Below are 15,768 nucleotides of genomic sequence, written 5' to 3'. Positions count from 1 at the left end.
AGAATGGGAAATAACTCAGTGAACGTAGGCTAGTTTTGAAAACCAGCGTTATGATAAACGCTATGGCTCGCTTTTGCCTGAGAAGAGGGTTTGTTCTGTTGTTCTTCTTGTAATACTCCAGGTGTCAGGGTCTGATAGATCGGTTTGGCTGCCTTAAGCTCCTCGTATGTGTGATTTTTAGCTTCAAGCCCTTCTCTCGGTACAACATAATTCTTTGGAAGGCTTGGCGATATGATCTCGTAATGAGGCGCGGGCTTGGTGACGCCTTCGCGGTTGTTTTCCAGCTCAGGGATGTCACAGTACTCGGGATTCTCGTATGTGAAGCGTTCAGGGTCCTTCTCTGGTTGCTTGCGAGATTTCTTTTCCAAGTCGTAGTAGTAGTATTTACGACGGAACAGTATACAGCAAGCGACAGCCACTAGAACAGCAACAATGACCACAACCACAGCGATTACTACAATTTCGGTCTGAGAAGATTCTTCTTGTTCTTTCTCTTGGGGGCCTATTCATGAACAAAGCAAAGCAAAATAACAAACTTGTCGAATCTTATTCTGTTGCCGTTATTGTTTTGTTCGCATTTGAATCAAATACCAGCTGCTGTGCAGTTGAAATATTCAAAATACAGAAACAAATAAAATCTATTAATAAGGGATCATTGCTGCTGGTGTGATACTGCTCATTCTTGTTGTTGCTGTGCAGTGTGGGGGTACTTACGTAAAATCGTAAGCGAGTTCGGATCTGCGTCGATGTCACCAAGCTTCCCATTCTTGAGTTCATCTGCCAAAGGTCCAAGTGGGTCCTTCTTCTCAGTCTTGAAAAATAGCTTAAACTTGGCTATAACACTTCCCTTGCTGTGGGGGCACAGAAAATAGCTGTGAATTCTTAGTTAAAAATCAATGAAATGAAAGTTGGCTCACCTGAACGATTCAATGTTGACTCTCTGGAAATCTGCATCATTCTTGTAGGTTGCCTGAAACTGATGGAAAATGCACTCTCAATTGTTGTAGTTGCCTGAGCTCCACCAAGTCGTGGTTAAAATGGTGTTACTGTGAACTGCATTGCTACGCGGCTGCACTTAATAAAGTTTCAAGGATCAAGCTAAAACATGCTCATAAATAATCCTTTGGGCGCCCTTTTGATAGAGTCCTGATTGATGGAAGATTTACAGTTTCTGTGGCCGCGTGTCCAGAGAAAATTGCAGGGTTGGGTCCAGATGAGTAATTCATTGATCACGGATCAATTATGTTCAAATAGGTATCCTTAGTTCTAATTATACGTGACTAGATCCATCTAGGAACTTTTCCTATCAAATACACAAATAAAATGTTTATTTTTCTTAACAACCAACGAGGTAGTCAACCGGAGTTGAGCTCATCTCGTCACGTGACCACCGGACCCCTCGGACCCCCTCTAGACACGTGCTTTGACTTCGAGACTTTATCTTGATGGCTGAGTACTCCTGTGCAAGATGCTTTAAAGTACCTCTTTTTCCAAAGACGTTTGCAAGTCGTTGTACTCTTTAGTTCTTTTATCAGACAGCTCATTTCTCCAAGGAATCTTCAAACGACACTGTGCAGTATATTCTAGAAAAGTATTCAAATAAGCCAGTTAAACAAGTTTGGGTAAAAATAAGAATGTTTAGATAAAAATAAAACTATAACATTGCATGAAAAAATGAAATATTAAAATGTATGGCTGCAATAGACACCTGCTGTAATTGGCACTTTCGCAGTGCTCCGGATATTTGTGGATGTGGTCGGATCTGAAACAAAAAGTAAGCTTCGTACATAAACTTCTGCTTATGAATTGAAAAACGAAACCACAAACTCCTGCTTTATGAGCCTGATGGTCAGGAGTGTATCGCTCTGCGTCTACATCCCCACACTTACAACGGTCAATATCTGCGCATCTCATAACATCCCTCCTCTCTCCCCTCAGCTAATATTTTTTTAATCGTTGTTGAAGCTCGGTCGACGATACTAATAAGAAATTATTGTTTTTTGCATTAATTCATTTTGCGTTGATGAGCAATATATATTATGCTGGATATCTGTTGATTGTATCTTTTACCTTCTGAAGTGACCCTCTCCGGTGACGTTGGCAGGTAGGTCGACGGTGATGAAGCTGATAAAAATAAGATAATTGCATTTTTATTAGAGCTATTCTCAGTAACACGCTGGCGCAAGGAAAAAAACGTTGTAAGCGAAAACTTAGTCAATTTTTATTCCATATTATATATATATATATATATATATATATATATATATATATATATATATATATATATATATATATATATATATATATATATATATATATATATATATATATATATATATATATATATATATATATATATATAGTGTTGGTTTGAGAAAAATACAAACTACATAGGTTTCCCTACAGGTCTGTTTCGTGGTTGCCCACTCATCAGGGGATTTAATGAGAATATTCCTACCATCGTATATATACTATTAACATTGAAATTTACATAATAATAGACTGATAGTTTTAGCTAAGGCGGCAAGAGGAACAATAGCGAGTTACATAAATATGCAGGGCGGAACGTGTGAAAAATTGATAGCGCGAAAATTTAACGGTGACGGGATTAACAGTTCTAATTGTTTCGTAGCAGGGCTTTGTTTCTGTGGCGGCACGAGGACACGAGTTCATTGCGTTTATTTAGAGTTGATAGTTTGGGTTGGCAGATGATCGTCAGCTTTTCCTTGAAGCAGAGGTTGCAACGCTTAGTGGTACTGTTGTAGGCGGGGTGGGAAGAAAGAATGCGCCATGAAATAAAGTACTCAATCATGTTGTCCTTGAGAGTCCAGACGTGTTTGCTGAGTTCGGTGGAGTTTCTGTGTTTGGCGTGTCGGAATGATGCGGTGTGGTTTCTGTACCTGGTCTTGAAGCTGTTTTCAGTGAGCCCGACGTATGTTTCCGAGGTGTTGTTGTCTTTTCGAGTTACGGTAGCTTGGTAGATAACAGATGTCTGTAGGCAGTTTCCGTCTAGAGGGCAGGTGTCTTTCTGTCGGCAGTTGCATGTCTTGTTGTTGGTAGTGGTAGGGGCGGAGTTGGCGATCTCGGTGGCCGACGATGCGGTGATGATGCGCTTGTTGTGGTTGTCGATGATCTGTTTGGTGTTGTTCATGCAGCTGTAACTGATTTTGATGGTGTTTCTGTTGAAGATTTTACGGAGGTGGTTGTCTTTCGGGAAGTGCTTGTCTATCAGGGTGAGGAATCTGTGGCCGATGTTGGTGCTGGTGTTCTTGCTGAAGGGCGGGTTGTACCATAGGATGTTGTTGCGTTTGCGGGTTTTTCGGTTGGTTACGGTGTTGGGATCGTAGCGTAGCGTGTAGTTGTATCCGCTATCGTCGAGTGCTTTCTGGTAAGGCGGCGCGGTCTGGTCAAAGGAGGCTTGGTCTGAAGATAGGGCAGATAGGCGTCTGTTGATACCAGCAGGGATGTTCTTGGTGATGGAGGGCGGGTGGTTGCTCTCACGGTGGACATATTGTAGCGAGGAGTTCGGCTTTGTATACGGCTGGTGTGCATTACGTTTTAGGTCGAGGGTGACGTCTAGGAAATTGATAACTTGTTTGTTTGCCTCAATGGTGATTCGGAGTCCGTTGTCGTTGAAGATGCGGCATAGTTCCTTTTTTAGGTTTTCGGTGGCTCTGGGTGTGGCGTTGGTGATGGCTAGTCCGTCGTCGCGGTAGAGTCCTACGTTCATATTGATATATATATATATATATATATATATATATATATATATATATATATATATATATATATATATATATATATATATATATAAATGATGGTTGAAGGCTTGTATGCTACAACAGTACCACTAAGCGTTGCAACCTCTGCCTCAAGGAAAAGCTGACGATCATCTGCCAACCCAAACTATCAACTCTAAATAAACGCAATGAACTCGTGTCCTCGTGCCGCCACAGAAACAAAGCCCTGCTACGAAACAATTAGAACTGTTAATCCCGTCACCGTTAAATTTTCGCGCTATCAATTTTTCACACGCTCCGCACTGTTAGTTTTCGCCCCGCATATTTAATGTAACTCGCTATTGTTCCTCTTACCGCCTTAGCTAAAACTATCAGTCTATTATTATGTAAATTTCAATGTTAATAGTATATATACGATGGTAGGAATATTCTCATTAAATCCCCTGATGAGTGGGCAACCACGAAACAGACCTGTAGGGAAACCTATGTAGTTTGTATTTTTCTCAAACCAACACTATATATATATATATATATATATATATATATATATATATATATATATATATATATATATATATATATATATATATATATATATATATATATATATATAGGCTACGGTAGTAATCGCGCGCTGTAATTGGCTACTTGTAGTCGTGACATTTCCGTATTGCCCGCCTCTCAGGACATTACGGAATTCGGTATTGCTCTACGAAAAAAAATTCACAATCTTCTGTTTTTTGAAAATGTTTCCACCATCAAACTGCAAAATGAGCGACAGCGAACATTCGAGTAGCGAATTCTAACACCCAGAAATGATTAATCAGCGGGCCGTCTTTTTCCGTATCCGGAGCGGGACATTTTGTGAGCTTTTTTGTGTTGTTTTGTTCGGCTGCATGAATTTCGCTAAAACAAAATCGACCAAAAAGCCAAAGCAACCAAAAAAAAAAACAAGAACAAACAGGTCTTAAAGTTGCTGATGGGAGAGGACGAGCATTCTGAGTCGGAGTGTTATTATCCTGAAGAGATTGAAGAGGAAAATTTTGAAAAACAGAAAAACAATAAGATGACTAGAAGCCCCCGCCGATGGCCAAGAAATGCAAAGCTTAAGTTATTTATATCGGATTAACAAACAAACGAAAAAATAACAAGGGTTGTAAAGACCAAGAAAAGTCTCTTTAAGATAAGTACTGCCTGTTATTTGTAAATGCAAAAATTCCATCAAATCATAAAGCAGCACAAAGCGATGGCCTTTTCATTTTACTTCAGAAGTTTGTTCTCTACATACCGCGGAGTTTTCGAACTAAACAGTCCATTCATGCAGTGAAGACTGACATCTCAGATGTCAGCTCAGTAAGCTTTCGTTGTTATTGTTTGGATTAACATCACCTACGATAAAACCCTGTAGCTTCCAAAAGGTGCAAAAGCAGCCCGAAAAGTCGTCCAATTACTTGTTGTTGAATCTTTTCAAAAAATCAACGAAATGAAATCTGCTCAAGTCGAAGAATTTCACTTACCTTCCTTGAACCTGTCATTGCTACCATGGAAACATTGACAAAAACGAGTTTTCGCTTGAATGCAATCTTTCCCATGCGACCTTGTGCAAATGAGAATGGCTCTTATTGTATGTGGTGCATTTTGCATATAAGCAAGATCACTTAGTTCATAGCGGAGCCAGCGCTTTTTTGATGGTGGCGCCTACTTGCGCCTGCAAGAATTCTGGTTCATTGCAGGCTAATGACGACGTACCCCTCACGGCCAATCAAAAACACATGGATATAGCGATTTTACAGAGAGGACACAGAAAACGGGCCATGCATAACAACTTTGACCAGTAAGATTCGGCTTGAACACCTTTCCTACGGTCGACTACACGTACAAGATTAAAATGTTTACGGCGTTCAAGCCGAATCTGATTGGTCAAAGTTGTTCAGCATGTCCCGCTTGCTGTGTCCTCACTGTAAATGTATAGATTGTGTAAGCTGATCTAATGGTGCAGTTTTCATAGATGATAAATATCACGGCTTTTTATCAGTTCCTGGTGCCTGATCATATGCTTAAGTAATTATCTCGGTCGACGATACTAATAAGAAATTACTGGTACTCGTTTTATCATTTTCAACATTCATTCCGTTTGATATCTGTGTATTGTATCATTCACCTTTTGTAGTAACTCTCTCCGTTGTCGTGGGCAGCTCGGTCGACGATACTAACAAGAAATTATTGGTTATTATTATTTTGATTAATTTATTTTGATAAATGATGAGCAATATATTATATTATGTTGAATATCTGTTTATTGTATCATTCACTTTTTGAAGTAACTCTCTCCGTTGTCGTGGGCAGCCCGGTCGACGATACTAACAAGAAATTATTGGTTATTATTATTTTGATTGATTTATTTTGATAAATGATGAGCAATATATTATATTATGTTGGATATCTGTTTATTGTATCATTCACTTTTTGAAGTAACTCTCTCCGTTGGCGTTGGAAGCTCGTATGAAGATATTAATAAAAAATATTTGTTATCATTATGATCATTAATATATTTCGTTTCTATCAATAATGTATAAAAAGTTTGCTATCAGTTGATTGCACTTTTCACCTTTTGAAGTAACAGCCATCGTTGTCGTTGGCAGCTTGGTCGACGAACCTAATAAGAAATTATTGACCATCACCACAATCATCATCATCACCACCACAACCACCACCATCATCATCATCATCATTCTCACGTCTCTGCCAAATTTTCGTCTTTAATAAGACTTCTTCAGGGCAGACTGAAGAAAGTAAATCGTTACAAGATTATTTACATGAGAATAGTGGCGGGAAACGCAAAAACATTACAACTGACAAAAAAGCGCATGTTTTACAGTAGCGCGTATATGGATAAAAATAATTTACATATCTCTACGTGGGTTCCTACTACCAAAAAAGTCATCACTATTAAGACTTGGCAGCTCGGTCGAAGATACTAATAAGAAATTATTGATCATTTTTTTTTTACATTAATTTATTTCGCGTTGGTGTTTAATATATATAATTCAGTTGGATATCAGTAGTTTGTATCATTCACCTTCGGAAGTAACTCTCTCTGTTGTCGTTGGCAGCACGGTAAACGACGATGAAGCTGATAAAAAAAGATAATAGCATTTTTATTACACCTATTTCTCACAATCTTTTCCATGGGATCACGTGCAAGAATTGCGGTAATTGGATGTGAAGCATTTTGCATATAAGCAAGATCACTTTGTTCATAGCGAGGCCAGCGCTTTTTCGATGGTGGCGCCTACTGGCGCCTGCAAGAATTCTGGTTCATTGCAGGCTAATTACGAAATATAGCTCACGACCAATCAAAAACGGATGGACGTAGCGATTTTAAAAGTATATATTATGTTAGCTTATCTATGGTGCAGTTTTCATATATGAAAAATATCACGGTTAAAGATCCTGGTGTCTAATCATATGCTGAAGTTATTCTCTAGTCTATTCTCTAAGTTATTCTCTCAGTCGACGATACTATACGAAATTGTTGGTACTCATTTTATCATGTTTAACATTGATCCATTGCGCTTTGATGAAAAAAAATGATAATGCGCTTTGATGAAAAAAATTGATAATTGTTTGTTGTATCATTCACCTTTGGAAGGAGTAACTCTCTCCGTTGTCCTGGGCTGCTCGGTCGAGGATACTAATAAGAAATTATTGGTTATTATTATTAACATTAGTTAATTTGGGTCGATCAGTTTTATATAACAAGTTGGATATCTGTTGATTTCATTATTCAGCTATTGAAGTAACTCTGACCGTTGTCTTTGGCAGCTTGATCGAATTATTCCTTATTTAACATTAAGTTATTTCGTTTCTATCAACAATATTATATAATAAGTTTGATACCGGTTGATTGTTGTCGTTGGCAGCTCGGTCGACAGTAATGAAGCTGATAAAAAAATGATAGCTACCTTTGCTGACCTCGTAAGGAGCATATTATTTAGCTGAAAGATATCAATTTTTTATGAGTCTCCCATGTCAATCATCTAGTAAAAACTGCTCCCTCCGCTGTTTTTCTCAACATGGTCATTGGTGTTTAAAGTTAAGACTAACCGAACATGGCGACCATGTTTCCATGGTAACGAGTCTTCGGTTACTGATCTCTGTCCCAGGCCCTGACTTAGCGACTGACTAATGGCTCTATACATTTTGCTTCTTGATGTCATTTACCTGCCGAAGTGACTCTCTCCGTTGCGGTTGGAAGCTGGGTCACCAGTTCTAAAAAAGGATCAACAGGATTTGGATAACTAGAAGAACTACTACACTTAACCCATTGACTCCTGGATAACTAGAAGAACTACTACACTTAACCCATTGACTCCTGGATAACTAAAAGAACTACTACACTTAACCCATTGACTCCTGGATAACTAGAAGAACTACTACACTTAACCCATTGACTCCTGGATAACTAAAAGAACTACTACACTTAACCCATTGACTCCTGGATAACTAGAAGAACTACTACACTTAACCCATTGACTCCTGGATAACTAGAAGAACTACTACACTTAACCCATTGACTCCTGGATAACTAGAAGAACTACTACACTTAACCCATTGACTCCTGGATAACTAGAAGAACTACTACACTTAACCCATTGACTCCTGGATAACTAGAAGAACTACTACACTTAACCCATTGACTCCTGGATAACTAGAAGAACTACTACACTTAACCCATTGACTCCTGGATATTTTTTTAGGTCTGGCAACAGATTATTACCGCTCCCTACATAGGAGAGAGGAAATCCCTTACTTTTAAGAGAAAGTTTTGACAGAGGCTGTTTCTTTTGGCTTTAAAGCAAAAACACAAGCTTCACTATAGTCACCTGTTATATATTTTGTTTCATTTAACACAAAACTAATAAAGCGTTTGTATCTCTGCGCAATCGGTTACGTTTTTACCTGTTGAGGTAGCGCTCTCTGTCGTCATCGGAGGCTTGGTCGCTGGTACTTGAAATGAATAGTAAGTTAATATTGGCATGAAAAGAAAAAAGACGTATTTGTTAAAAAAATAATATTCATATTAATATTGTATAATGCGTGTATATCACAATGCAACCTCCATCCTGCCATGAAACAAAAAAGGCCTCATTTATCATAAATGTATGGAACATTTGTACAGGACCCGAAATGATCCCAGGACCCGAAATGATCCCAAAAAGTACCCAAAGTGATCCCGGGAGCCGAAACCATACCGAGGAGTCCCCGAAATCGACCTCAAGGAATTGCGGTAATGGACAAAGGGAAAGAAGAAAAAATCACTTGCAACTTTTAAAGCATAATTAAGGGTTTTGCCCCGGCGGTAAACCCATAAACAGAGTCCAAAACAAATACACAACTTTTAATTGCGACTAAAAGGAATACAACATTAGCATAGCACAGCCTTGCTCAGAACAACCAAACTGTTAACCTTCCATCACACTCTAAACATTTGCAGTTCCGGCACATGACTAGATACTCTGACAATATAAATCTCGTTTCCGGTTAACATCACCCCTAAAAATCCATATTCATTTGACAACCAAACGTGTATTTCACCACGAAATCCATGTTCACATGAGCGAATATTTACCGACACATTTTAGGCAGCCGGTTTGGCCGAGAAGATGGCGGAATAACAAAAGCACACTGAGTAATGCACTCGAACAACACTTTTTCTACCGTTGCAAGATGTGGCTTTTGTTGAAAGCAATATTTATGCGAGTTTTAATTTCCTTTATGTAGTCGGCACATGATTGCTCTTTCATTCACCGGATACAAACAAACATGAACAAAAGTAACCTTAAGAATAACCTTATGTTTTATCTGTGGATCGATGTAGAGACTTTCTATCTATAAATCTTTTTATCTATAAATGATTTATTCACGGTTCTTCTGGTTCTTCAAATTTCTATCACGGGAATTGTCATTTGACCCCAATTTCTGACTCAACCACTGTATTTCCGGCGCAGTCGTATATTAAAATCTTTAAAAAAATTAATACTATGGTTTTAGTTAATGTAAGTTTCCTGATAGTTAAACAAATAACGTTAAATTGTTAAATTGTTTTTAAAACTGAAAGCCAATCCCTCCACATTCCTTTTGTTTGTCCAGTACTGCAATTACTTGGGGTTCATTTCGGGGACTTCTGGGGATCGTTTCGGGTCCCGGGATCAGTTGGGGAACTTTTGGGGATCGTTTCGGGTCCTGTACACACTTCTCAAATTATAAGATTTTAGGATTAAAAATCAACAACAACAAAAACAACAAAAGTGTAACGCAAGCCGGGCCCAGGCATTTATAAAAATAATGACCTGCTTATTTTCGAGATCTACATGTAAGGCTCTTACCTATGCACGTTTTTCCATTTCCTGATAAACCTACAGGACACGGACCACAGACAAAACCACTCTGGTCCTCGGTACAGTTGACACCAGGATAACACGAGTCTTCAGAGCAGTTCGAGATTTTCACATCGCAAAGTCGACCCTTGAATCCAGCATCGCACTTACAAGTGTAGCCGGCGACACCATCGACACAGGAACCTAAATTGAAGTGATGTTAAAAGAGATTAAAAAAGCTCGTAAGCTGAGCATATGTAGAGCTGAACAACAGGCGGTACTAGGTGAGTGTCTTGCTACCAATCTGATTTCATCATAATACACTTACCGTTGACACAAAGATTCGACTGGCATTCATCAATGTTCATTTCGCATCGACTTCCATTGAATCCTTTTGGGCACGCGCATTCGTACTGGCCAGACCCCCTAGGGTAGTAGGGATGGGGATAGCATGTACCTCCGTTTTGGCATGGGCAAAATTGCGCCATAAGGGTAATCGCGGTTGTATCGTTAGCATTGCACTCATCTGTCGCTACGAATGTGAACGTCTTGTTGTCTGTAGACGTCATGGTGTAGTTCAGCTGCCCGTTTGGTGTGAACGTGTAACCTTGCGCATCCGTGCTAGTGATCCTGTAGTTTATTGTACGGTTTTCAGGGTCAGTTGCCTTAAGTTGAAGCGACAGATTTTCGCCAACGAGAGCGAACCAAACAGACGGAGAGGTAAAGTTTGGAGGGTAGTTCACTGAAAAAATATTTGAACAATTAGTAATCTAATCATTTTAGTTTTAAATAATAAAACAAAATTTCTTTAAACTGAGGGTTATATAATTTTCTATTTATGTCATACATAAAAAAATTTGCTTTTGTTATGGAATTTCTAGTTTGAATTGTGCAGTCTTCATACACATTCTTGCAAATCCTTTGTATAGGTGACGATAACCTATGTAAAAATACTGTTTTTTTTGCTTGTAATATGAGAATATGAGCTCAAGCTTTTTAAGTTAATGCAGTGATGTCAGTGCAGGGAAAAAAGGAAGAGAAAGACATCTTCTTTTTATTCCTGACTACGAACTACAAGTCAAATCGGCAAAAGTCAAAATTTGCAACGAATATACAAACAATAGTATTATTCTTATATGAAATTGAAGTACGCTTGTGTAATATCAGACACCATAGGGTTAGAAAACAAGTTCATAGTAGCTAATGGTAAAACAACATTGTTGTTCGTGCGGGTCTTTTTTGTTTCTTCTTTAATCTTTAATCTTAATATTTTACGCTTTTTTCTGCAACACGAGTTCCATCTCTACCCTTTTAGGTAGCACTATAACCTACGCTGTTTGAAGAGGGTTCATATTACAGTGGCGGATCTAGGATTCAGAAAGGGGGGGACCTTTCTGCTCCCCTCCCGGGCACGGCAGTTGGTCAAATCAATCTCATTTCTAGCCAGGGATTATTGTATCGCTGTTGCTAAAGCTTTGCCATTAGGGCATGTTGATAAGTGGGGCATGTTGATAAGTTTGCTTATCCACTCTACTATGTGCGAGAATGAATTGGAACAATGAGTTGTCAAGATTGCTTGAAGTTCCTTAGGATACCAAAAGTCATAGAATGTTTGACCGGGCGCGACAGTACCTTTCCGCCGAATCCAATCAAATTGGTCAGTCTCTGGCATGCATTGCTTACACCAGTCCCTTGGGCTAGGCTGTTCAGGTGCAAAGCAGTGTCCATTTATCATACACGAATCGTTCTATGAAACAAAGGTGATCGTTGGTTACCCGCAAAACCGTGTTTCATTAGCGATATCATCTTACTTGAATAGCGCTATCAAAATACGTTATTACAACACTAGTGTATAGGTATACAAACATAGGCAATTATCAATCATATAATTTTCAGGAGTTCTCTAGTTTATATAGCATCAAAAGAATTCTTAGCAAACGTACCCTTAAAACGCAAACACCTTTCCTGCTACAATTTAAGCAGAGGGAGTCGTAAGAAATAAAGCTCATCTTCTCCAGACTGGCGTCGATCCTGTTGTTGGAGATCCTAATGTACAGTCCTCCCGCGGGGGTCCCGGGGTTGTCATAGTCCCCTATTTTGGTTGGTGGGTCAGGAAGGTCACATGTGACCCCAAACAGATCAAACATATCCCCTGGCAGCTCTTGAGGGGTAGACCTTGGGGACCATGCATCGCCAAAGACCTAGATATAGGTAAAAATAAATATTTCACCCAGTAAGTCTCATGGCCGATCATTTCGGGAGCAGCAAAAGTTCCATCGTGTATCCTGTACATATGCATTCATTGCGTGTCTTTGGGTCCAGAAAAAGCATATAATAGAAGCTAATAACTGACAATTAACGCCCCCTTAAAAATAAAACCTGAAATGAAAAAAAAAAAAGCAAAAACGGTTGGTAACACCATGTCTGAAAACCGCAGACAGATACATATACGAGCTAAGTTTCTAAATCAGCAACACTGCAAAGCTCGGATACCCGGATAATTTCAACTTTATTCAAACCGCTAAGGTGAGTTATTTGTGCATAAAAATTCTCATTTACCTTGAATTCGGTCACGTGACAAGTCAGGTTTTCTGAATCAAGGAATCACCAAATATGTTTGTTTTCTTGCAGGGCCTCTTTCTTTTGTCACACAGACCACCGTCATAAATACTGCAACATGTTTTAAACAGCTTATGAAAAATTAATGACGTATTTGCATATTTTCTTCATTTTTTTACATTTATTTTCTTCATTTAATTACATGTATGGCATGGCGCCATCTAGGAGAATCTATACTACATATCATACGCCAAGGACCGCCACATTTTACGAAATAAACGGCTGAGCTAGAAAACTCCGAGACCACGCCATTTCCACACATTACCGGAGAGGAGGTGTGCAAAATGGTTTTTATTTCAAGATAATACCGGATGGAAAAGTTCTAACTCACGCGATATTGTAAGCGAGAGGATCACACTCGCAAAGGCGCCATTTTAAAGATTTCACAGAATCACAAAAATAATTTATTTCCTGCAGCAAAATAGGACTAACGACCTTCAGACCTCCGTGTCTCTCAAGAAAAACACACCAAAAGTATCCAGTAATAAGCCTCTCCAAAAATATCATAGTAGAGGAGAAATCTTATTCTAGACAATTATGGAAGATGTGTAAACAAACCTTCGATCGAGCGCGCAGAAAATCAAACCTGGAAAAGAATTCGAATACTTGCCGTAGTTTCATTGCATAGATTTTTAAACACAGCCGTCTTTTTATGCGTTTGGCGCATAAACAAAACTATCGCAAACAAGGAAACGGAAGAAAAGAGCTTTTTATCTACAACTGCAAGACTTTTGACTTCAAACTTCAATTCAATCCATTAAAGGACGGTGCATAAAAGCTTATTTAATCAGATTGGGATGGTGCACAACACTTACTATATCAGATCAATTTCGATGTAAAAAGTATAAGTACTCTTCGATTTTTTTTTATATAAGCGAAAGGTTTGTTTATTACAAATTACTTGACGGTCATTTTGTGTTTTCAGAACCACATACCTTTTACGTCACATCGATTTTCATTAAAAAGTATGGAATCGACCTCCAAATAACACATTAAGCCCACGAAAGCCAACGAAGCGAGGATTCAAGATCCACTCTCTTCCTTGAATTTAGTTGTTCGATTTCCGCCAAAAACTCATACACAGGGCAGTACTTTATAGCATTTTTATAAGGTAAATTAAATATGGTGTATTTCCAGAAAATATTCATACTCTCTCCCCCCCTCATGGGGGTGTGCCAAAGAAATAAACAGAGATAGTGGACACGCCCTCACTTTCTTGAGATGGCGTGTGAAGGTTTTTGTAGAAATCTTGTATTTTATTCGTAATTTTTTTTCTGATCTGTGATTTCTTTATTATTGCTATCATTCAGTTTTGTAATATACTTACTGTCATGTTGTCTTTTTTCTAAATTAAAAGAATATCTCGTGTTTTTCTCACCCATTTTGTGCCACTTGTCACGGCTTCGAATGATCGCGCCTTTTGTTTTTTGTCGTGCAAATAAATCTAATTTGTGTTTGGCTTCATAAAATTTACACATAGTTTCTTCATTCATATCTCCATTTAATTTTTGGTGCGCCATTTATAAAATTGGAGACCTATAACCCTTTTGAATGTTGACTATAAAATCGCGTCAAAAACAATAGCAACTAGAATATCGTAGCTGCTGCCAGACATTATACACCCAAATCAGACTGCGCAATCGATATAAAGGGCAAAACGTGCGCATGATTGTCGATCTAATGGAAATAACGCAAACAGAAGATATCCCTGGAATTGCTTTCTTCTTAGATTTTCAGAAAAGCTTTGATAGCCTTGAGTGGAACTTTATAATGAAACATTGAAAACATTCAATAAAGTGGTTCAACACATTTTACAACGGCATTTCTAGCTGTGCGCTAAACAATGGACATGACACATCATGACACACCATGAAACACCATGACACACCAGAAACAGACATTGTCAAGAAACGCCCTTCGGTATCCGCTGGCCAAAGAAGTCAGTTTACGTACTCAGCATCCACTTTACTTATGATAAAATAACCTTAAAAAAGAAAACCTTAGTTTTAAACTTGTAAACATGAAAACAAAATAATTTGGTGTTTTATTGGGGACGGAAAACCTCCTAAAATTAAATTTAAAAAATCGAAGATGGTCTCAACATGACAGATTTTTCGATTATAAATAAGGTTATCAAAACAAGCTGGGTCAAGCGACTTCGCACACAAGACGAGCGAGGAGAGGAGAGTTGGAAGCGCATCCCTACTTCCCCCTACAATCCGTTGGAGGAACTTTCCTTTCGATTGTGATTTTGATGTAAAAACATTATCTCTTAATCCTAAACTCCAAAGCTTTTACAGAGATGTTTTAAATGCTTGGCATGAATCAGAGCTTAATGAGAAGGCATCGGTGTTTGAAGAAAACATTTTGAACAATAAGCATGCAAAAATTGCAAGAAAATCCATTTTTTAGCCGAACTGGCAAAAACACGGATTTTTTTAAATCAAACAAATAATGAACAACGAATGTGGATTTCAGAAAAGGAGCAAATGCGCTTATATGGCATAAAAATTAACTTTCTAACACTCTGCATGTAGAAAAGCCATCCCCTCTGAGTGGAAGTTCCGAATGAAAACAGAACCGCTGCCTCAGAACACAACTACACCAACAAGAGCAAGAGAGATCCTCTGTGAAAAGAAGTTTCAAATACCAGCAGCCGAGAAAAGAATTATTAAATGTGGTTCCACTCAGGAAAACCTCCCCATATCTACGTGCTCCCTTTCTCATGAACAGGGACATTCAGCAGAGAAAGTTTCAGTTTAAACTTACTCATAACATCCTCCCATGCAACGCCTCTCTCTTCAGAGATAAAATTGTAGACTCATCTAACAAATGCTGTCTTTGCAAAGAAATCCACAATTTACAGCATCTGTTTGTTGAATGCAAACAGGTTAAGAAATTCTTGAGCGCTTTAAAAATTGGTGGACTGACAGAAATAGCGAAGACATTGCATTAGAATATAAGGATATTGTTTATCATCTCCACCCAGAAAAAAAAACAGCGAATCAACCACTAAATCTATGCCTGCT

At 38.5% G+C, this 15,768-nt stretch overlaps 2 protein-coding genes across 3 annotated transcripts in view; both read right to left on the bottom strand.

The window, feature by feature from the left end:
* Positions 1–15,768, bottom strand: part of LOC125559927 (tripartite motif-containing protein 45-like) — a 103,159-nt gene that overhangs the window by 18,665 nt on the left and 68,726 nt on the right. The window lies entirely within an intron of this gene.
* LOC5504151 lies at positions 30–14,072 on the bottom strand. Its single transcript, XM_048721445.1, has 17 exons — positions 14,067–14,072; positions 12,064–12,321; positions 11,753–11,867; positions 10,449–10,862; positions 10,130–10,324; positions 8,703–8,750; positions 7,965–8,012; positions 7,384–7,434; positions 6,820–6,873; positions 6,349–6,396; positions 5,902–5,949; positions 2,071–2,124; positions 1,709–1,762; positions 1,483–1,583; positions 918–976; positions 715–851; positions 30–502 (listed from the first exon to the last, which is right to left on the bottom strand). The coding sequence occupies exons 1-17, from the start codon at positions 14,070–14,072 to the stop codon at positions 30–32; spliced, it is 2,163 nt and encodes a 720-aa protein (XP_048577402.1).

The sequence above is a fragment of the Nematostella vectensis genome, chromosome 14, assembly GCF_932526225.1.
Source record: "Nematostella vectensis chromosome 14, jaNemVect1.1, whole genome shotgun sequence".
NCBI classification, from domain to species: domain Eukaryota; kingdom Metazoa; phylum Cnidaria; class Anthozoa; order Actiniaria; family Edwardsiidae; genus Nematostella; species Nematostella vectensis.
Note: the sequence above shows the minus strand (reverse complement) of the source record. Positions and strands in the feature narration are given on the sequence as shown.